The 22866-nt window shown below is 36.1% G+C and overlaps 2 protein-coding genes and 1 pseudogene across 10 annotated transcripts; 2 read left to right on the top strand and 1 right to left on the bottom strand.

Moving 5' to 3' along the window:
* Positions 1-1365: 1365 nt before the first annotated feature.
* Positions 1366-4976, bottom strand: LOC122280704 (annotated as a pseudogene).
* Positions 4977-11255: 6279 nt separating this feature from the next.
* LOC122281528 (uncharacterized membrane protein YuiD-like) lies at positions 11256-14214 on the top strand. The gene is made up of 5 exons (XM_043093080.1): positions 11256-11531; positions 11751-11907; positions 12362-12412; positions 13077-13169; positions 13890-14214. Exons 1-5 carry the CDS (start codon positions 11386-11388, stop codon positions 13947-13949), a joined length of 507 nt encoding a protein of 168 aa, XP_042949014.1. The 5' UTR covers positions 11256-11385; the 3' UTR covers positions 13950-14214.
* A 102-nt stretch (positions 14215-14316) lies between these two features.
* Positions 14317-20858, top strand: LOC122281527 (condensin complex subunit 2-like). Of its 9 annotated transcripts, none has more exons than XM_043093078.1 (13): positions 14317-14412; positions 15340-15441; positions 15531-15648; positions 15975-16048; positions 16120-16180; positions 16266-16466; positions 16586-16872; positions 17246-17390; positions 17507-17763; positions 18192-18219; positions 18739-18884; positions 19301-19411; positions 20237-20858. In XM_043093078.1, exons 2-13 carry the CDS (start codon positions 15370-15372, stop codon positions 20483-20485), a joined length of 1749 nt encoding a protein of 582 aa, XP_042949012.1. In that variant the 5' UTR covers positions 14317-14412; positions 15340-15369; the 3' UTR covers positions 20486-20858. The 9 variants fall into 9 exon arrangements, with proteins under 9 accessions (XP_042949012.1, XP_042949010.1, XP_042949005.1 ...); XM_043093071.1 differs by lacking the exon at positions 14317-14412 and adding an exon at positions 14652-15057 and having other exon boundaries at positions 20243-20858; XM_043093079.1 differs by lacking the exon at positions 14317-14412 and adding an exon at positions 14653-15057 and having other exon boundaries at positions 15987-16048; positions 20243-20858.
* Positions 20859-22866: the final 2008 nt, after the last annotated feature.

Genomic DNA, 22866 nt, shown 5'->3' with positions numbered 1-22866 from the left:
CAAGAAAAACTGATTTTGTATTCAATAGTTTACATTTTATTTATTTATTAGATTTCATATTTGAGAAACATGAGGTGGAGGGGTTCTGAACTGGATAACCTTTAAATATTCAAACAGATACAGATCATCATAGACAGGACGTGCTCTTTCCTGGCAATAGTCCTTTTCTTGTCATTTTGGTTGTGTTAGCTCAAAGAGCGTACACAGTCTCCCTCGTGGGGTACAAATGCCTTTTCGCTGTGACAGAAACTCACATGGGCGAGTCGGGCCGGCTGTGGGCCGTTCACGTGAATATCAATGCCTTGCTTATCCTTTACGGTACCTCACTCTGGCACCTCTATATATAAAAGAGGCATCCCTTAAAAAAAACCAGCTCGGTTATGTATAGAAAATTATTGGACTGACCTGATCTAATATTCGATTGTTTATCCGACTTATCCAAAATATGTGTTAAACGACTTCATTAAAGTTTGATTACAATTAAAAAAATACCAAAAAAAAAAAAAAAAAAGAAAAAAGAAAAATTGATTTGAGTCGAAAATATCCATTTTTTAAGAACAATATTCAAATTAGAAATTTGAATGTAAAATCTACTGTGCGAAGCACGAGAAATGGCAAAATGTTTGTACTTCGATAAGGGTTCTTCCAACGTAGATGAAGCGAGAATAACATGGCATATAATGTAGTAGTTGTATTTATCAATCAAATTTTTTTTTTTCAACAAAATCAATAACTTATAATATTATTTAACAAAAATAAAATAAAATTCGTAGCTGAACTACATCCGCACATTCATGATATTATGCTAAAAGATGTCACGTTTTTGTAACCACCACCTTAAATAAGGAACTTCATAGCCACGTATAAGCATGCAACTTAAATGCTATGGGCCAAAAACTTATTATAAAACTGTATTTACACTGATTGATTATGAAATATGAATGAAGTGATACTCTCACATTTTTATTTTGGACATGACATCAAATGAGAATAACATGCATCGAGAGTGTTTGTTTTCATAATCATTATCAACTCCTCTCATCTAATCATGACAACTTTTTCAAATTATCATACAAAATAAAATAAGTAATTCAATATTTTTAAATCTCAAAATAAAAATAATATTAAAAATATATATTTTAACAATATTTTATTTAATTTTTAACTTTTATCTCAACTCATTTTATCTAATTTACGAAAATAAACTAGGCTTAAAAATATCTAAATAATTATTCTGATACTGGGTATTAGACCAGACAAGTTGATGAACATAGTTGCCCAGAAAAGAGGGTAAAGAGATCTGGGCTAGACTGGGACAGAACAAAAGGTAAAAGAGCCAATTCGGGCTGCTGCTTGTGGGAAGTATTGGATCAATCGGGCATCCACTTGACTACCCCAATGCCTGGAATCATATTTGGGTTATTCTATTGAAAATCATCCCAAAAAGAGATTCTGGTAATATTCCCCCAGACACAGATCTCAGAGGAGATCATGTGGCTATGCAATGACGGTATAGCCAACATGAATTTTTTGTTTCACATGGTCCATTAAGAGCAAACTAATCTTTTAACCTTTCCATATCTCACTTATATCTACAAAACCGGACAGTTAAACGAAATGAAAAGGGTGTTATTCTAATTGCAACCTGCTATACCCATTGCTTCCCATTGGATTCTGAATTCAGCTCGGGAAGGTGCAACAACGGTCATCTGAATCCAAGAAAACTTTGCTGGCCGAATTTGAGATGGTATTCGCAATTTCTCTTGCAGCTTCAACCTTCCTTAGAGTGATAAATGCTGGATTGTTGGCAATAGCTTGACCGATCAGTTGGGCACTTTTGGCTTCACCCTGGTGTACAGGGAAGGAAAAAGAAAGAAGTGAGACATTTACTTGGACCACAATATCACCCCTAAATCCACAAAAAAGGGACTAATAAATTGCATGATTCCATTTTTTTCCCACCAGATTTAATCGGAATTAGAGGATTGAGCATCTTTTCTACCTTACCTGTGCTCTGATAATAGCACTTTTCTTGTCTTGTTCAGCTTTTTCCACAATGAATTTAGTCCTCTCAGCATCTTGCACAGCTACTTGTTTGGCTTCAATGGCAGCCGTAAATTCCCTCCCGAAGTTAAGCTTGTAATCAATACATCATCCAGTGCAATATTGAATTTGGCTGCCCGAGACACTAAAACTTCCCGTATTTCCCTACTAACAGCCTATAGAACATAATGAGGTCTATCAACAACTGTAAACCATAAACTTCATCTTTAGAACCCATTCGAGAGTACCTTATACAGAGCCAGATTATAAAAACTTGTAGGGACCGTGAAGGAAAGAAAATAAAATACTAATATAGAGAGAGCTAATGATGCAGATGATTGGTTTGCACAAGAGAAGTCTTATTCAAGCAAGAGAAAAATAAAATCCACACAGAAAATTTGCTCAAAAACTTTCCTTTCACCATTTAACCAGCAGAATGAAGAACAAAATCCAAACAATTAGTAATTATCACTATCTTAAGTATCAAAGCAACACATAGATTTGCATATCAAACCGGAAAAATAAATTACGCCTTGCAACTTACCTCTCTCTGAGTATGAGCTGGCTGGTGTTATATCGTGCAACCACAGCTTTCAGAGTTTCGTGAATAATTGAAGGCAGAATCCTTTCATTATAATTTTCACCCAGGGTTAGGTAAATTGTAGGTAACTGACCTGGCACAGGACGGGTAAGAACTCGAAGCCCAATTTTCACCTATAAAGCAAAAACAAGTTCCATATTAAAAATAATCCAAAAGATTTAAGATGACGCAAGTAATAAAATTTGACTCAAAAAACTACCTCAAGGAGCAAAAAAGTTAAGATTTCGGAAACTAATTCATACATCCAACATCCAGTATATGAGAGCCATTATAAACATTTTACCACAAATCTATGCTTTTGCATAGAACTGGTTCACGAATATGTGTAAGTACAGCAAAGAACACCATGGTAAAATAAGGAGAAGAGGGCACCATGACAAAGAAGGCCTTTAGAGAAACCAGAAGAAATACGGCATTACAACCAAATAAAACTCCATTTAACTACCACACGGATGCAGAAGCAGCTCTAGAAAGTAGACCCCATGCAAAATTCATTAGGCAAACCACATTGCCAAAAAATAACTTCTCCATAAGTTAAAACCAATTAAAACATGATGATCCAGTGGTCATTATGTTTCAGTTTACAGATCACCTAGCATTGATACTGAGACCTAATGACTGATAGAAGTCGTTGTATTCCAATCCTTGATGCAACGATGCTTCAAGCTCTATCATGAGCCAAAAGTGTTTTGCTTATAACCTGTTGTCCTGCTACTCAAAAGACAGACCGTGAAAAGCATCTTTTAAATTTCAGCAAATTTATTAATTACCATTGTTGTTCTTCAACTAGGATTATGCTGCTCGCAACCTAATATAAAGCAAAACCACTATAACAAAAAACAAGGGAGGCATTTACCATCTGTAGTTCACGGCTCCCAGAAGTGCTCTCCACTAGGTGGGGTCGTGCACGGACATCATAGATGATTGGCCTTTCAAACCATGGAACGATAAGGTGTGTCCCTTCAGAGTAAACCTGCATGACCGTAACTTGCAATCCAGAAATTAGAAAATAAAAGCAAGAAAAAAAAAAGGTAAGAAAAAAAATTACAGGTACAAGAATGAGAGGCATACAAATTGTTAATCTAAGTTCAACGGCTAGATGACAAAGCCACCAATAGGCTACAGATCATATTTGACTTTGGGGATGTGTGACTTAAAAAAACCTTTTATTTGTTAAAAGGGAGAGATAAAAAATTACGATGCATAATTGCATCAAAATTTCATGCTCCACTGGATGTGAAATTGTCTTGATGCTCAAAATAAAAACACATGCAACAACACCAAACGACTGGCTGACATCCAATCAATTAAATAAAATCAAGTCAGATTTCGGTAACATTCTTATGTGTTTCATGAGTAGAAGAATTTAGAAAAGAAAGGCCTTATCTTTGATACCAACTAAACGATTGAACACAATGATTCCCGCCTTAAGCAAAGTAGAAGCTTGGCCACTGCCTGGCACCTCGGCAACTTTAATGTTGTTGAAATTCATGTTTCTAAAACATGTGTAATCAAAGTCAGAAAATCAAACGAACGCATTCTACCAACCTTCCATCATAAGTTATAAACAGGAAGCAGAAGTTCAAATTGTAAACCCTGTCAAAAGGGAAGAATGGGGACCACGAACACAAAAAGGGGACGGTAACAAAGGGTGAAAATAATTGAAAACACATAAATATTTTTACCGTGCTTCTTCTCACCACATGCAATGACAGAATACATAATTCTTACTCACATATACGAGATTCCCCCCATTTGATTAGCCTGGATTGCGCGCTAGCGCATGAAGCAAACCCACAATTCTTTGTTTTTCAACTTTGCTATCAACTTAGGACATTCCGAATACAAAACCACATCCAGTAGATCACGGGAATTCATACAAGCAGAGTAACCAATCTTATGATAGTGAAAAACCCAATCACTTAGCTGCCCAGAAATATGACTAAATTTCCTCAGAAATGGAAAAACCTGTCAAATAAGCTTTGGTACGTTATTATTAGTCAATACGCAATGTTTTGATTTCTTTCTTTTCGCAAATACTTCCTCTTGCAACCGAACAGAAAATAACTTAATTTGGAGGAAAAAAAAAAAAAAAAAGAAGAAGAACAGAACATAACATAACATAAAAACCAAGTGCAAAAACACTATCAAAAGCAAATTAAAAAAATTCTAAAAAATAACACTCAGGCCCAACCTATACATTTATTTCTTTTCTTAACATTTCCCAGCAAATGCGAGTTGAAAAAAAAAATATTCAATATATATATTCCCCTAAATGTCTCCAGAAACAAAAAGATAATAGCAACAATGGCGAAGCAATTAGCGAAGGTCTCTGTACCTTCTGGTCCTCACTGCCAAAAACTCGTACGTAATAGAGAAGAAAGGGAGACCGACATGTTTACTGTTTAGGACCTGGTATTAAATGAGCCCGGTAAATTAGGCCCCGCACCGTATCCCGCACTATATAGTGCGGGGTAGGCCCCCGGCCCCGCCCCCGCATAGGGTGGATGGAAAAAATCTCTCCCGTCCCCCGCCTCTGGTGTAGGGAGTATTCCATCCCGCATGACGGGGTACGGGGTGGGGGACAATCCGTCCGCCCCCCGCACCTTCCTTTTGGGTCCAAGGTCCAAAAACCTCAGCAATGGGTCAAAATGGCCTACAAATATGTATTTTTGGCCTAAAAAAATTTATAGGCCATTTTCATTTTTCAACCCATAAAATTATAAGTAAAAAGGAAAAAAAATTTAAAAACCAGATTAAAAAAAATATTATGAATGGTAATTAATTTTATGGCTAATAAAAATTATTAGTCTAAGAGTCTAATACGTAATAAACTAATAATAATAACTAAGCTATTACAAAAAATTGAAAGGCTAAACAATTACAAAATTACAAATATAAAAGTGTCCAAGGGACATTGTATCAACATTACAAATTATTGAATACAAAATTTGAACAAATAATTAAAAATTGAATATTCTAAAGAGTCTTGTCAGCTGTGGCTTGTCTTTGAGTCAAGGGGTGTGACAGTTGGAGCGGCCCAGGCTTGCGCACATTTTTATATTGCAGAGGTGCTAGACGTCTCATGTGTTACTAAAAAAATTAATATTAAAATTAATAACGATGAAATGGAAATGAATATAAATAAACTAAAATAATAAAATAAAAAATAATTACCAAGTGGTCTAAATCCAGACTGATCACCACCCTCATCAGTCTCCTTAAAATCTAAAATATCCAGAACATGAATATCTCTTCCTATCGTCCAACTCTGTGTGCATATCAATGCATCTACAGTTGTAGGAGACCATGAACTACGGAAAGGATCCAATATACGACCTTCGGTACTAAAGGCTGACTCTGAGGCAACGGTGCTAATAGGGATGGCCAAAATACAGTGAGCAATCTCGGAAATGATGGGATATTTCTTTGAGACATTCTTTCACAATCCTAATATATCGAAATGATCATCATCATCTTGGACCATATCCGCTGACAAATAGTTGTCTAACTCAGAAACGACCTTTGTAGATTGATGGACTAATGTGAGATTCTGTGCGAGGGTCTTAGTCCATGACATTCTGCGCTTCTTTGTAGGAGGCCCGGTCACGGTGTCCGTAGAAGGCGTTGGGGTTGGTGTATGTGTCTTCGATGTAGTACCACCCTTAATTGCCATAAACGCGTCATATAATTTTTTCAGGATATCTCGGGCCAATTCACCAATAATTTCATTTCATACCTAATCGTGAACAAGTCTCAACCCATATAACAAGCCTGAAACTTTCAGACGGGGATCAAGAATAACAGTCACATATAAGAAAATATTCATTATAGTCAAATCTCCCCAATACTTGTCATGTTTTAGCATCATGGTCACTGTCATCCCCCTCATCTTTTCATTGGAACCCCTACGCATATCTTCTAATTCTTCTTTTACCCTACATATTTGTTGACAAAACCCATGGGATGTAGAGTATAAAGAACCAGATATATTCAATGTGATATCATAAAATAATCCAAGAAAATCAACGAAAGTAGAAACTATCACCCAATCATCATCATTAGGCTTTCGTGATCCCCGTGCTCATCAAAGTATTTGACATATTGGATATCTTCATCACCCAATAATTGAAAGGCTGCCTTATATTCTTGGGCCGCCTCCAATATCAAGAAGGTTGAATTTCATCTGGTAGGAACATCACTACAAAGACCCTTCTTCGATGTTATGTCCGCAGCCTTTGCAGCAATTTTGAATTTCTCCAATCTAGAAGGAGAAGACCTCACCCATTTTACAGTCATTCTAACTCGTGCAACCGAGTCATCAACATCTTTCAACCCCTCAGTCATAATTAAATTAAAAATATGTGCAGCACATCTAACATGCAAGTATTCACCACTCAAGAATGTCTTATTTGCATCTTTAAGATAATTCTTTAGATATCCCAATGCAACATCATTAGACGACGTATTATTAACTGACACAGACAAAATCTTTTCCAACCCCCACTCCTTTATTGCGGCCTCCAAGGCCTTCCCAATCGTTTCACCCTTATGATCAGTTATTTGACAAAATTTAATAATCTTCTTGTGCAGAACCCAATCAGCATCAACAAAATGCACAGTCAACGACATGTAATTCATATTTTGGATTGAAGTCCAAATATTGGTAGTGAGGCAAACTACCAAACCAGCCAATTAGCCCCTCAAAACATCTTTATCACGGAGGTACATCTTCTTAATATCCTTTGCCACAGTGTGACGAGAAGGAAGTACAAATCTCGGTTCCAACTCTTGAACAAATTCTTGGAACCCTTTACCCTCAACAAACTGAAAAGGCAGTTCGTCCATGACAATCATACGAGTTAACTTCCTTTTACACTCATCGGAGTTATACTTCGTATACTCCTTCAATGTTGGCCCCCCGGCCCCACTACTCCCATCCGCAATTTTAAAATCTAGTCTAAATGGACCCTTCTCTACTAAGGATTTTAAAATTAGACTTTTCTTGCATTGTTCCTCTAGATGGACTTTCAGTTGAGATGTACCATGTTTCCTATAGTGACATCCATAAATTTTTTCACAGTGATTACATTTAACTTGTGGGTTGTTGGGGTCACCACCTTCTAGTTTGGTAAAGTGTTGCCAAACTATGGATACAGGTTTCTTGCCCTGTGTGGGTTTCGGAGCAGGGCAAGTTATACTCGTTATATGGGTAGGAGTACGGTTAGTTTCTGGGGTAGGGGTGTTGGCTGGGGAAGGCGAGCTATCACTGAAATCCAAAGACATTCCTGATTCTCCAACAAAAAAATAAAATAAAATAAAATTCAAAGTGCAATCCAACACAATCGGGGCAAACTGCATACAAAACCAAATACATCAAAAAAATAATTGGGTTTCGGATAATTGGGGTTCCAATCCGAAACCCGACAATCAAATTACGCCCCTCATTGATTGAAACCCCTAATATTATTTTTCATGATTACACAAATGAATATTCACTCACTTACTTTATATGGAGGCAGACACCAAACGTCTCAATTCATGCATGTATTATTTTTAATTAATAACCTATACAAATTAGTGATTTTCTCTTGATTATGATATTTAATTCTTACCACTCTTTTGTCATAAATAAATATTATGTCAATTTTTGTTATTTTATTTTAACGTAATGTCATGATTCAAACTCAAATACTTATTCTAATATTTTGTGAAATCAACATTTCCGACACTCACATACATAAATATAAAACGTTACTTTCATATTTGTCTATAATATATTACCAACTTTTTGAATTGGGGATTTGGGGGTTTCAATCAATGAAACCCCAAAAATGAATTAGGGGTTTCACTAATTCAATAAATCTAGTGGTGCAAAAAGGCCATTTTAGTAGTACCTTTTAGATAGCAAGTAGCATTATTTATTTTTAAATTACTAGTGATGAAAACTGAAATATGAGATTTTAGATTAAAAAAACGTATATTTTTAATAATAATATTCGTGATAATACAAGTTATATATATATACACTATATAAAGTTCAAATTAAACTAAAGTTTATAAGATTTTGTGATAAAATTAATATTTTTATAATTTCTTATTTGATTGAGGATATGCCAATGATTATAAAAAAATATATCACAAAAATCTTATAAACGTAAGTAATAAAAATTGTATAATCACCTATATTATCAAGATTTCCACCTCAAATAATTTTTTTTATAGTTCTGACCCAAAGTTTTAATTCTTAATTTTGGCCCTCATTTTGACCCTCTCTCTCCATCATTCTTGTGTGCTCTCCTTGCATTGAGGGGAAAACGAAGAAGAAAAATTCATGCATATGGGCCGCGTTGTGTTTGAGGGTTTGGGCTTCTAAAGGAGATATTCGGCCCTCAAGCCTCAAGGAAAAACTGATGGGCCAAGTTATGGATTCATGATCAGTTGCTATTATTCTACTAGCATATATTATATACGTTAAAATTAATATTTATTTTTATAAAATTTTGTGGTAAAATATGATATGGTTGACATTCTCCAATTCTTAGATAGAGGAGTAGACGTTAAGGGTAGTTCTCAGCGTAAGGGAGAAGGTCAGGGGTTGAAAAGATGTTGAAAAAGAAAGTTGACGTATGCCTATAATGGCATGTGTGTACTCCACGAAACCTATTTCTCAATTATGTTTTGCTTGAAATGGAGGTGAACAACTACAAAAGTTTCAGTAATGCAAAACAACCAAACTCTAACCATTCAACTTTCAAGAGAGAAAAAGAATAAGATCATTAGGAATAATGATATTTATCATCTTAAATCTTAATACTTATCACCTCATAATAAATCATTAGATGATGAGATGAGTTTCAAGAGAATGGACAATTTGAGGATTTTGTTATGAGATGGGTTCCAATTCGAATTCAATTATCAATTTAGGGGTTTCATGGTGATTGAAACCCCTAATTCAATTTGGGGGTTTCAATTAATGAAACCCCATAAAAAAAAAATTAGGGTTTCGGATTGGAACCCCATTTGGAGTTCCAATTCGAAACCCTAAATCAAATTTAGGGGTTTCAATAATTGAAACCCCTAAATCAAATTAGGGTTTCAGATTGGGGCCCTAATTTAATTTAGGGTCTCAATCCGAAACCCTAACCCCTAAATCAATTTAGGGGTTAGGGTTTCAATGAAATTTACAAAAAAAAAAAAAAAAAAACAATCCAATGAATCCAAAAAAATACCAATCTGAAATAATCACACAATCCACAGCACACAATTCACAAATCCTATCTTCCATCTCCGATTCAACCCCATCCTACCTCCAATCTCCGATCAAAACTCAAAATAAAATAAAAAACAAAAAATCAACGGAGAAAATCAAAAGAGGAGGAGAAAATTTACCGTGCGACGTGCAGCGTGCGTCCAGCGTCGTGCGAGAGAGAGGGAGGATGGAATATGGCGTGCGACGGAAGGATTGGTTGCGAGAGGAAGGAGGGAACACGGGGGCGTCGACGGGAGTGGGTTTCGTGCAAATGAGGAAGGCCGAAGGGGGACTCGGGACTCGAGAGGGGAGGGGAGGGGACCCGGGGGGGGTATGGGTGAGGGTTAACCCATTAATAAAACGACGCCGTTTTGTGGTGGACAAAACAGTACCGTTTCATTTAGTGGATTAATAATAAAACCCCTAAGATGAAATGACGCCGTTTTGTTAACTACAAAACGTTGCCGTTTCATTTAAGTATCCATTTATTATATATATAATATTATATATTATATATATAACCGGTGCGGGGTGAGGGAAAAACGGATCGGGGGGAATTTGTTTCCGTCCCCTGCCTCCGCTGGGGGTGGCCATACGGGCCGGGGGGCCTCGCCCCGAGCCTAACGGTGCGGACGACCCGCCCCGCCCTATGCGGGGGCGGGGCAGCGGGTTCCGGGCCCCGCTGCCCACCCCTACAATATAAATTGTAATAAATATTTGGGCCGTACCATGTTGTTGGGCCATAAATAATTTCCTTTCGCATGACTACCCTTTTTGGTCACATGAAAGTGCGTGTGAGAAAATTAAACCATGCAAACGAAATAAAAATCATGACGGATCAAGGAGTAATAAATAAAAAAGTAATAAAAATTGTTTGGTCTCAAGTAATTATCTTTCCAAATTTTTAAAATATTATTTTTTTTAAAAATTAAAATAATTTATATGAGAGATATAATTGTAAAGTGTATAAATATTATATATTTTTTTTTACAAAAAGTAGCTCTACTATAATTTTTTTATATAAATTTTATATATATTTATTTAAAAAAAAAATTATATGACACTTACATATTTTATGACTGTAAATATTATTTTTTTATATATAAAAATAGAAATAAGTATGATATAAAGTTAGAATCCCCTTCAATAAAAATTAAGAATGATGGCGTAAATACAAAACACCTTGAAAAAAATGAAAAGAATTCAGAGTGAGCCCACAAATAAAATCCGCCAAAAAAAAATAAAAAAATAAAAAGTGAATAAAAGGAATAAGAACTAATAATTTCCTACTTTATTGGAAACTCCAATAAAATAAAGAAAGAAAATGGAATTCCTATTTCATTTCCCACTTAAGACGAAACATGGCACTCTGTTGCGCGGCTCCACCAATAACCCACCCAACATACTGTGATGTTTTGCGTTATTCCCTTGTTTTCCCCAAATCTAATCCAATTGCGACACCAGGCAGCAATCTCTCTCTCTCTCTGAAATGGACGAACTGATGACGGCGGCTGATGCGTCGTCGAGGTTCCGATCGGCATCATCCCAGCCGTCCATCATCCCCTTCAACGTTCCTCTCCTCTCCGCTTTCCTTGCCCTCGCCCTTGCTCAGTTTCTCAAGCTCTTCACCACCTGGTAGTACCCTCTCTCTCTTTCTCTCTCTAGGATTTCTTTTAATTGTTGTATATTGCATCGTTGTTGGGCGTAGATGGGCACTCTCGATTTTGCGAGATTATCCAAGAATTGACTACCGGGCTTAACTGAGATTTGGTTTTCTTCTAAATTTCATGCATTATGCATAAGTCTTCGCTTAATGAATGTCTCAAATATATACTATACTTCCTAGACGTGCAGGTTCAAGGAGAAGAGATGGGATTCTAGAAGGATGCTTGGGTCAGGTGGGATGCCCTCATCACATTCAGCAACTGTGACGGCTCTTGCGGTTGCCATTGGCTTGCAAGAAGGAACCGGAGGACCCGCATTTGCTATTGCAGTGGTCTTGGCATGTGTTGTATGTACTTCTTAACCAGGTCTTATTCATTCTTGTGTGTGCGTTAGGCATGCTTCCTTATGCTTACTACTTTATTCTTTGCCCTTGTATACGAAAGCTTGCAATTTCACGCAGTGATCTATTTATAGGACACGTTCATTTTCACTCGAGGAGTTAGTCGCATTGCTTACATTAAAGAACTACGTCACTTAGGGCATCACCCATGTACCTTTTGCGGTTTCAATCCTCAAATATATATTGTAATGGTTATGTTTGTTCTTCGAGAATATTTATTTGCTATCGTGTGGACTCCTTGGCTGGAAGTTCTGGTTATATTTTGTCCATTTTAGCCTTTGTATGACTTCATTTATTGTTATAGTTTTTATGTTTGTTTTTGTGATTTACTGATGAAAAAATGTGTTTTTTTTGTTATGGGGCTTGGGCTGCCTGGATTGACATTAATGGTTCCTTTCAGGTAATGTATGATGCTTCTGGAGTAAGACTTCATGCTGGTCGCCAAGCCGAAGTAAGATAATTTAGTTCTGGCAGTTTACTTTGTTATATTGTTTGAAAATTATAATGAAAATAATGGAATCACGAAGGAAGAAAATAAAGATCTGGACTCCAAGACTCGATCGTAATGATGATCTTTAGAACATATTTTTCCCCTTTCAACGTGCTATAGAATATTGACAAAATTGTTCCCAGAATACAATGAAACCCTATATTTTCTCGTTGTTCTATAGTAGCACTTTATAGAACAACTCAAAGGCCCTTTTTTTGAGAATTAAAAGATAGAGAGATATATCTTTTAGAAGATGCATTCCAATGGCTAGTTTTCTTGTTACTTAACAAATATTGTCTAATGGCTAGTTTTCTATTACGTAACAAATGTTGTCTTAGCTGTTTCCTTCTTCATATATTTCAATGGGTTGACATTTTCCATCAATGCACAAACATATAAGAAAAATGAAATGTGACATTATTATTTAAAATACCCAAAATAATTTTATCATTTTAATAAAATCTAACAATTAATGGCAGTCATGATTGTTTTGCCAAAAGTAGTGGGTTATTGGGTGTATTTGTAAGAGACCATTGCATTATACAAACATGTGTCATAGTTTGACACTGTCATGATTTCTATGACAAAACTTTGGTAATTTTATTTAATATATCGCTCATTGCAGTTACTAAATCAAATTGTGTGTGAGCTACCTCCAGAACACCCTGTCTCTAATGTTAGACCTCTACGAGATTCACTTGGTCACACTCCACTTCAGGTCTGTTGCTCTTTTTTGCTTTAGATCTGTACAAGTGAAGTTATTGCTATTTTGCTTATGCCTGCAACATATGCTTGATCAAGTGCTTTGTATATTATTAGTCTGAAAGGTGGTCAAGGTGCCCGCACTTAATAGGCAATAACAGAAAGAGGTTAAATCTATGTTCTTATCATATATGTTCCTTGCTGGGAATTTCGCGGTGAAAAGAAGAGAGCAAATGATGATCTTGTTTGGGCGTACTATGATTGTCAAGGCATGTAGTTCTTTTCTACTAGGGTTGCGCCCCTCTTTGTTAGATTATATCACTTACAGGAAAAAAGTCTCAAGGCATGATGTAGATCTTGCCAGTTTGATTTCTTTAGTGTAAATGAGAAAACTTACCGTTGATGGTAATATCTTGATTCCCTGTGTGGAACAAAGAAATGAGGTTTCCATTCCCCCTGCCTTCCTTTTGAGGAGGCAAGCCTTTGAAATCATTTCTGCGGTTGTTGATCTGCAATTTTTTTTATAGTTAGGGCGTAAAATGTTCTGTTTAAAAAATTGAAGTCCGTGTACCACATGCTGCTCGAACTCATGCTCTGAAACATGCAAATTTGGAGTAAATGATCCCTACCCTGTGATGCTTTGGAAGGTTTTATTTTCTTGAACTAGATGCTTGGAACTCTTGTGGTTCTTGTAAGATAACTTCAGATGAATATTGCTCTGTTGGTATTGCCGCAGGTTGTTGCAGGTGCCATGTTAGGGTTTATGGTAGCATTGTTCATGAAAAGTTCTAGTTAGCAGATATGATATAGTGAATGGCTGTGCCCGGGCCTTAACAGTGGACAGTGAAGAGCTTTTGACGTCGATGCAAGTTTTCGTGTACATAGAAATGGAATTCAAAAGAAGTTGCAGACCTTAGTGAATCTGCTTGTAATTGTTCAGGGTCTTAATTTGATGCTTGCATACTAGACTTCATACACTCGGATGAATGTTAAATATAATTGGTTCCTCATTGTTGGTGAAAACAAATTGTTTATATATTGCCATTGTCTTCTTAAAATCATGATTGAGACTGTCCCCCAGCTTCAGATGATTGTTATTCTTGTGGTATTATATAATTTCTGTTTTCGAAGAAATTTTAGGATTAGCTGTGATTCAAATCTCTAAGGGGCTTAAATTAAATTCTAAATGCAGCTGGTGCTGGAATATGGGATGCATTTACTTCGCTAAGATGGCTTGGGTTTTTGGAATTTTTTAGCAAGTAATGTTACTTATCATCTTAATTTTTATTATCTTTGCATCATTTTATAATGTGATATTAGAGAATTAGATATTATGTATTATATTTTATTTGTAAAACTATTATCTAATACCAGATCGATGAAAAAATAAATAATAAATATATTTTTTCGTTCAAAAAAATAATAATTATCATTTCAGAGGGCGTACGAGGCGGGGCAAAAGGCAAATAACCGAATGGTCCGGATGGATACACTTTTCAGAGGCCAAAATGGACAAAAAAAAAAAAAAAAAAAAAACCGCCTCCTCTCTCTTTCAAAATTTCCCCTCTTCAGGAAATACTCGCACGGTCTCTCGAGTCTCTCCCCCTTCCCTCTCCCTCTCTCCCTCATCGATGGCCGAAGAACCACTAAGCCCTAAGCCATCACTGGCAGCAACTCAAAGAGCTCCAATGGCTTCCAACCGGCTCCAATCACCGACCAGCCCCTTCTTCCTGGCTTCTAACGACGACCAACTCGAACGAGCCCAGGCACGCGCCGCACGTGCCGCTGCCAATCGCCGCATTGCTGCTTCCACAACTGCCCCTTCGCCTCCTCCCGATTCTTATCTTAGCAAAGAACGCATTATCGACTTGTACAATAACTGCATTAAACTTGCAAGCGAAAATGTCCGTACTCCTCTCATCTTTCTGTTACTTATTTAGTACAATTTGCTTCGTTATTTTATCTGTAGTTGGTTTTTGAGTAATTCGTTCCTAATTAATTTTTAAACCGAACAAATTTATAAGCAGTCGCTCGCTCAATACACAGACAAACAAAAATAAACGTACATCCTTTCACTAATATCGTGCCACGATTTGGTTCTACCATTGGTTCTTCTGGTCGAACGCTGTCCGGATTCATTTTGTATTGTCTTTTTGTTCATTCTTTTGATTTTCCGCGTAATGTAGAAAATAAATCAGAAGAATACTTGGGAGCTGATGCTTATAGATCATCTTAGTGAGGTTATCAAAGTTGAAACAGAAAACAACGCAGAGACTAATTTTCAAAAGGTTTGAGAACTTTCGTGAAAAATCAATTGCTGGCTTTTGTGTTGCGTTTCAGAATTTTTGATTGGTGTTATCTATTTTTCAAATCATAGGCAAGTTGCACGTTGGAGGCGGGGGTGAAAATTTACTCTGCTAGGGTGGATGCGGTGCACTCAGAGGCATATAAGGTCTTGGGTGGGATCAATCGAGCCGGCATAGAAGATGAACAAGGTTGGCTGAGGGCTATAGTAACGTTCAGTCATAATTTGGTTCCGTTTGCTTTCACATAGTTAATTCATGTATTGACTAATTAAGGTAGTCAAGTAAAATGGTAACTTGGCCATTAAGATTGGCGACTTAAGTATTGCAGAACTGCAATTTCTATTAAGTCTCTCAGTACGATTTCAGAAGTAACTATACGCTGTCTTTAACACGTTAATGTTATCTACTAGTTTTGATAACTTAATGTTATGTACTAAATTCAGCATTTTTTGGTGAAGAGATATCTATGCTTCGGTACTTTGTTCAGTTTCCTATCATAACGCTTTTTCTAACAGAAACTGTTGCAGATGGAGGCAATGCTGACAATGAGTTGGACGGCACTCATTCTAAGAAAAATCCTGAGAGGAAGGTTGGGTTTTTTTATTACATGGCATTAGTGGATTAAACTGCAGTTGCAAACTCATGCAAGTGCTTCTGCAGATATCACCACTATCAACATTGGAATCCTCGTTTGAAGTTCTTAATGTCAAGAAGTTTGACGGTAAATTCATATCCTTCTTCTAACCCTGCATTTTTCTCATCTGTTTTCCTCTTTGAATTTCTGATTTGTATTCCTGATGTTTTAGTTACATTTTCGGTGGATCCTCTATATCATCAGACATCTGCAAAATTTGATGAAGGTGGAGCCAAGGGTCTCCTACTGAATAACCTTGGAGTATATGGAGGATGTCGAGTACTTTTTGATTCTTTTGAAGTACCAGGGAAGTGCAAATCATGTTCGTCCCAAAATACTACTTCTGATATGGTTGATCTCTCTTTTGCCAAAGGTATGAAATAGAGAGTTCTGATCTCTCTAGTTCATGTTCCCACACACACATGTGTGTATATGTATTCCCTTTTTTCATTTATTCTTCAAGTTTTGGTCATTTGCTTGTCTTCTTTGTAGAATCTATTGAACAGATGGTGATGAACATGCGTGCAATGAATGAGATTTCTCCGACTCTCAAGGATATTGTCTGTCTGTTTGATAGTGATAATCAAAGGCCATTACAAACATTTGATGTAGGCCAGGAATCGGATGTGATTGTTGATGCATATGATGATAATAAATTTTATTTTGATTCTAATTTATTTGGGAGTCATGATGCATCGATCTCTGATCATGATTACGAGACAAGTTTTGTTAATCAGAGCTGTAGTTCTGGAGATCCTGCTTTTCAAAGCCATCATGAGGTAGTTGTTACATATGGCATGCTGAAATGGTTTTTGATTGAGTTATACCATTGATTATTTATTTATTTATTTTTTTGCGTGAACCTAGTGGCGAAGCTAGGAATTTTTTCTTGGAAGGCTCAGATCATAATTACACGCGAAATTTGTTATCCTTTTGAGCAAATGAGTATTGGCATACAAAGAACACCTGCCCCCCTACAACTGTAATCTTTTTTAATCTAGGAAAAGCTTCCAACCTATACGGCCCGGGCTTCCACTGCCTCAACCCCCCCTAAATTTACCACTGTGCAGAATCTTTTGGATTTTTTCGTTAAGTACAAATAAACAAAAGAAACAAATATGTAAGGCCACTTAGTTTTCTAATATTTTGTAGGGGAACGATCCTTATACATTCCGTGAACCTGATGTGGATGACACATTTGAGAAATTCTCGATGTTTCTGTTTCAAGGGCTTGGAGTTGCTTCAAAACAAAATGCATGGGCAGGTCCTGATCACTGGAAGTATTGCAGATCTAAGGGTAGGAATGAAGGGGAAATTATGCTATTAGTTTGTATTGTATGTTGTGTTACTAAAAAAAAAGTTTGTATTGTATGTTGTGTTTAACAACTAAATTTATACGGTATTTATTTGTAGGTTCAGAGGATGCAACAACCACAGAAGGTGGACCAACTGTCTCAACTAAGAGAGCAAAGAAGAAAATCCTCACTGAAGTTGACATCGAATTTAAAGAACCCTTGGACGAAGAAGTGCATGATATCTTTCTTCCCCCTAAAAATCCGAAGTCTTTACTTTTACCTGCAAATAGAGCACCAGCTAATAACAGACTTCCAGAAGATTGCCATTATCAACCCGAGGATCTCATCAAATTGTTCCTTCTTCCCAATGTTCTGGTAATGTAGGTTAATCCCTTGCAATATATAAATTTACGATATTGGTTGCCAGTAATGTAGCTTAAAGTTTGGTCTAGTGGAGTTATTTTAGCTGAGCTTGATCTCAAGCTTTTGAGTATGGAGTGTCAGTCTGGGGCCTCAATCCAGCATACAGCAGTTTATAGGCATTTGGCTGAGTTCGTGATGGGCGGAATATTTATAGCCACTAGCAGCATATATTATGTAGTTCTTTGGTGGTGACTAATAAGTGAGTAGAAATGAGATTTTTTCCACATGCACAGCTTAAAATCTACGATATAATGCTCAAATAGTGTTGAGAAAAATGTATATTCAGGTAATCGTGTTAATGCCCTTTTTAAAATTGTTCTTGGTCCTTGTAATGTTTTTCTGTTCGACAATGAAATGTGATATTCCCATTTTGATTGCAGTGCCTTGGGAAGAGAAGATATTTTTTTGGTATGGACCCATCTTCCTTTCTCATGATTATCTAATGTTCCAAGAACATGAGTGGACATTACACATGCAGGTGTAGTATATATTTGCATGATTATGTTGATGTTTGGCATGACAGTTTGTTTACCTTTAGGTTTTATGGTATCTTCTGATGAGTGAGGGAGGGCATCTGACAGTGTTTCTGTAGGATCTATCCTCTTTGATAGATGTAGGCATAAATGTTGAGTGTATATTATATAGTTCTAACGATTCTTCTTCCCTAGCTGTTTATTGAGTAAGGTGTCATGTCACAAGTTAGAGTGTACCATGTCTTAGCATTAGATGATAAGCATAATGTTTCTCTAAGAAGAGTAGGCATAGTGTTTCTTTCTTTTCTCTTGTGATATCTCAAGAAGTATCTCGAAGAAGAATTGGAAGGCGTTTCTCCAAGTAGACTTGGGGAGAATGTCTTTTTTATGGGCGCACTTGGAGAGAATATATTAGTTGTGTATTAAATGATGACTACCTTATTATTTTATCTGGATGATAACTCATGGCAAGGTAACAATGATTTTGACGAAGCATTGCCATCATGGGACAATGAGAGTGTGCTTGATGGCCAACATGACGATGGGCATTTTCGTAATAGTGCGGACAACTTAGATAGACTTGTCTCTCAGCCTCGCCAGGTTTGTTTTCATTCTATTTTTCCTTCTTTCTTTTCCGCAAGGTTTAAGTAAATCTTGGTATTCTTTGGTTAGGTCTGTAAAAGTTTGCAATAGATTTAGTGTGGTGTGAAATATAAGAGGGTTACTGTTTCTCCATGTCCTTTTCTCTATATGAGAGCAACACTTTTTGAATGGAAAGAGAGTTACAGGGAGTAAGAGATTTTTTCTCAGAAGAGCAGTTGAGATTGGTCTTTAATTTGGGGCAGAGAACTTTTGTATTGGTATTTTTAATGGCTTTTTTCTTTCTAAATCTAGGGCATTGTTGGTTGAAGATTACTTGTCAAACAAATCATTTCTTAGAATTGTATGCATCATAATTACCCAAAAAAGTGCTGTTAGTTTTTTCTTGTCCTGAGACTTGACTTGTGATGCTTTAGGTAAACAGAATTGAAGTCCAATATGACAAAACTTCAAAACAAGTTGATGTGCATTCACTCAAAGAAACTCTGTGGGAGCACATACAAGAATCTTGTGAAGTTCCTGAATCAGTGAGCATATTCTTTTCATCTGTCCAAGATTTACTTCTGACACAGATATATTGCGTTGTCCCCGTTTGGTTACACAGATGAGATGAGATGATATGTTTTAAATAGTAATGAATAAAATATTGTTGTAATATAAGTTTTTAATATTAATTTTGTATTGGGATTTGAAAAAGTTAAATTATTTATTATATTTTGTATGAGGATTTAAAAAAATTGTCATGATGAGTTGAGATGAGATTTTTGGTATTGTGTAACCAATCCGGTAATTATTGTCTATATTTGTCTGACGGGCTTGCATCTTCCAGTTTCATTATATAGAAAGTTTAAGCTCGTAGAACTAATCTATTCAGAAACTGGATATGAATTTAAGCTGTCCGCCAATCTGATGGAGCTCATAACTATAGTAGCTTACCTGTTCCAACTCTATCAGCTTATTTGCACAATTTTAACAAAAATAAATTAAACTTATAGATGTTTCTGCAGTTCATTTGCAATTTAATGTGCATAGAGTTTCTTGTCGACATGAATACAATATTTTGAATATGAACATTGTTTGGCAAGCAACCTGCTTTTGCTATTGGCAGAAAGGCAATGTTATTTTTTCATTGATTTTCCTGCCAACTGTCTGTTTCTTGTATCTTGCTTGTTCTTTCACATTAATTCCAATAGCTTTTAATGAATCAGTCTTAATGTTTTTTTTTTGTTTCTTAATGTATCTAGTATCTTGTTACCTGTCCTTTTTTTTTTTTTTTTGTTTCCTTAATGAATCGTTTCTTCAGTAGCTCAGTTGAAAAATGCGTTTCTTATTTTTGATAATATGTTCCTTAGCAAAAGGTTTGCAAAGAAACGATCTCCTTCAGACAGCTCTTGTCCTCCTTTCCTGTTGACTGTCGAGCAGCTGCTCCGGAGGACATTTCTCCACATTTGTGTTTCATCTGCCTCTTGCATTTGGCTAATGAACATGGTTTAAACATCCGTGGCAGCCCCTCATTAGATGATCTCAGCATACATCTTCCCTCTTCTTGCGGAAACTCGGATGGTGGGTCCAGCCTTCAACATAACCAAGATGCAACTTGATTTTTGGATGGCAAGAACTGGGAAGATAGTGATTTTCTCCATGCAAGTATTTGTGACCTATCAATCACTAGAAATGAAATTATTAGCCATTAGTAGTTTTCTTGATATGCCGAACTATGTCACATGCCGTTATCTTGGTTTTGTATATAGATAAGTGCAGTACTAATCAAATCTGGGAAATGTATGTGCTGCTGTGTGCATATTGGGAGTATACGTCAGAATGTCAAGTCCACTGTAACTTCGCTTCCTATGTGTCATTATTTTGTTGAATTGACAGTCAAAAATGGTTTGTTCCATTTGACAAGTTTTGCTTTAGAGGGATTTCTTTTCCCGTTTGTGTTATTGAATATGCAAGTGTTTCTTAGAGCATCCCCATCCGGTTTTCCATCCCCATCTCTATAATTTAACTCAAAATCACATTTCTTCAAATTTATCCCTAAATTTTATTCATCTTCTAAAAACCTCCTACATCCCATTCCCCATCCCTATCTCTATTCTATTAAATAATATTTCTCTATTCTTTTTTTATTACTTTATTCTCTCTCTTCCATTTACAATCCTAACTACTAACTCTTTTGTCTTATTATCTTTTTTTTAAATATCACTTTCTACTAAATATTTATATGATTTTGACTACCCAATACAGTATTTTTTCAAATCATTAATCGTATTATAAAAATAGTAAATTTTATTAATAAATTAATCCATGTTCGTACGTGATGGAAATTTTATTTAGAAGAGTACTCTTTATCAATTAAAGATTAATGAGGATCCGTAGTCACGTATTGATGTTTAATTTTTTTAAATTGGTTGTAACGGTAATATTACCTGTCCTTTCTCTAACGGTCATATTTTTTGTCCTTTTTACAACGGTAACATTTTTTGTCATATTTCCAACGGTAATATTTTTTGTCTTTTCTCTAACGGTAACTTTTTTTGTCTTCTCTCAAACGGTAACATTTTTTGTTTGTAGTGTAACGGTAACTTTTTCCTCTATAAATTAGCATATTGCTAACATTCACATTCTCACAAACTCAAGTCTTATTTCATTTATAGAGCAGAGATTCTAATCAAATCTGGGAAATTTATATAAGAGCATCCCCATCCAGCTCCACATTATTAATATAACATAATTTAATATGACAAAGGGCTCAGAATGGTGTAAATATGCTCAGCATGCGTAAATAAGGTGGCGAACATCGAATGGCTGCAAAACCCCACTTGAACCCCAATTGCCTTTTGTGGAAAGTACCACAAACTGCAATATGGTCATCCGAATGAGGATTACCCCGCCATATCGATGGGTCCCCTAATACACTAGTGACCTACCAGCACTATAACCATCATCATAGCCTATTAATAGGTCCCCTCCCCCGAGATATATGAATAACTGCAAAGAATCCAAAAAGATTGCACAAATTCAAGCAAACTACAAGGAAACTGTCACAACCACAATACTATTATCCAACAAGATTGTATTGATCATAAGAATAGGCAAGAGATCTAGCTATAGGATCTACACGGTGCAAAAGGTGTATACTATTATCCAACAACCTAAATAAATTTTTTTTACTTTTTTTTTATAAGTACATCAATTTTAAGCCACAATGTAATATATATAAAGTAGAAATAATAATGTCCTTTCACAAGGTTCAGAAGCTGATGAATCAAGAATTATAGAGTCAAAAAATGAACATGTGCAATGATCACAAGCTAGACTCCTCGAAGAACTCCTGTAACATAGCATATACACAAACACAAGAATATGCAATAAGAAAAGGGATGGGGATACGTATTTCGAAGGTAATTAACCCACCAACACAGTGATTATGGTATGTGGTTTCAACTAGCAAGGAAAAGACATATTCCAGATCAATGGTAACACAAAAAGTGGCAATGCTCAGAAACATATTCCAAAGTACACACTAGGCATTCTATTCACTTTTCATTGAAGTTTCTTACTAAAAAGAAAAAAAAAAAAGCACATGCATGGTCAAGCTACAGCTTAAACAGCAGTTGAGGAATCACAACTAATATTCTATCACAAAATGGCAACATAAATAAGGGCAACAGATTTCTTAAGCCTCAAAATCCATTCCATACCAACAAACTCCCCCAAATTCTCCTCAAATCCAACAACCCAACACACCAAGAAGTCACCAAAGCCACAATGGCAACCAGAGCATCTCGGCTTGTCAACCGGAAGCATCAACAAATTATAAATGGTAAAAGATGAGACAAAAATCCAAAAAAAAAAAAACAATCCGTGCGAAACCCAGCAAAATTTTCTCGGCAGCCAAACACCAAATCAATGAATATGCAATACTCAAATAAAATATCCTCAAAACCAACAACCCAACACAGCAGGAAGTACTTAAACC

This window comes from Carya illinoinensis, chromosome 11 (genome assembly GCF_018687715.1).
Source record: "Carya illinoinensis cultivar Pawnee chromosome 11, C.illinoinensisPawnee_v1, whole genome shotgun sequence".
NCBI classification, from domain to species: domain Eukaryota; kingdom Viridiplantae; phylum Streptophyta; class Magnoliopsida; order Fagales; family Juglandaceae; genus Carya; species Carya illinoinensis.
This window is presented reverse-complemented; position numbering and strand designations above follow the sequence as displayed.

Excerpts from the sequence above, each read along its gene's own strand:
- LOC122281528 (XM_043093080.1), top strand. The coding sequence starts at position 11,386 with ATGGACGAACTGATGACGGCGGCTGATGCGTCGTCGAGGTTCCGATCG. Across the intron at positions 11,532-11,750 it reads CTCAAGCTCTTCACCACCTG|GTTCAAGGAGAAGAGATGGG; the intron begins GTAGTACCCTCT and ends CTAGACGTGCAG. Across the intron at positions 13,170-13,889 it reads TTGGTCACACTCCACTTCAG|GTTGTTGCAGGTGCCATGTT; the intron begins GTCTGTTGCTCT and ends GTATTGCCGCAG.
- LOC122281527 (XM_043093070.1), top strand. The coding sequence starts at position 14,662 with ATGGACAAAAAAAAAAAAAAAAAAAAAACCGCCTCCTCTCTCTTTCAA. Across the intron at positions 16,467-16,585 it reads TGATCTCTCTTTTGCCAAAG|AATCTATTGAACAGATGGTG; the intron begins GTATGAAATAGA and ends TCTTCTTTGTAG. Across the intron at positions 17,391-17,506 it reads GAAGTATTGCAGATCTAAGG|GTTCAGAGGATGCAACAACC; the intron begins GTAGGAATGAAG and ends ATTTATTTGTAG.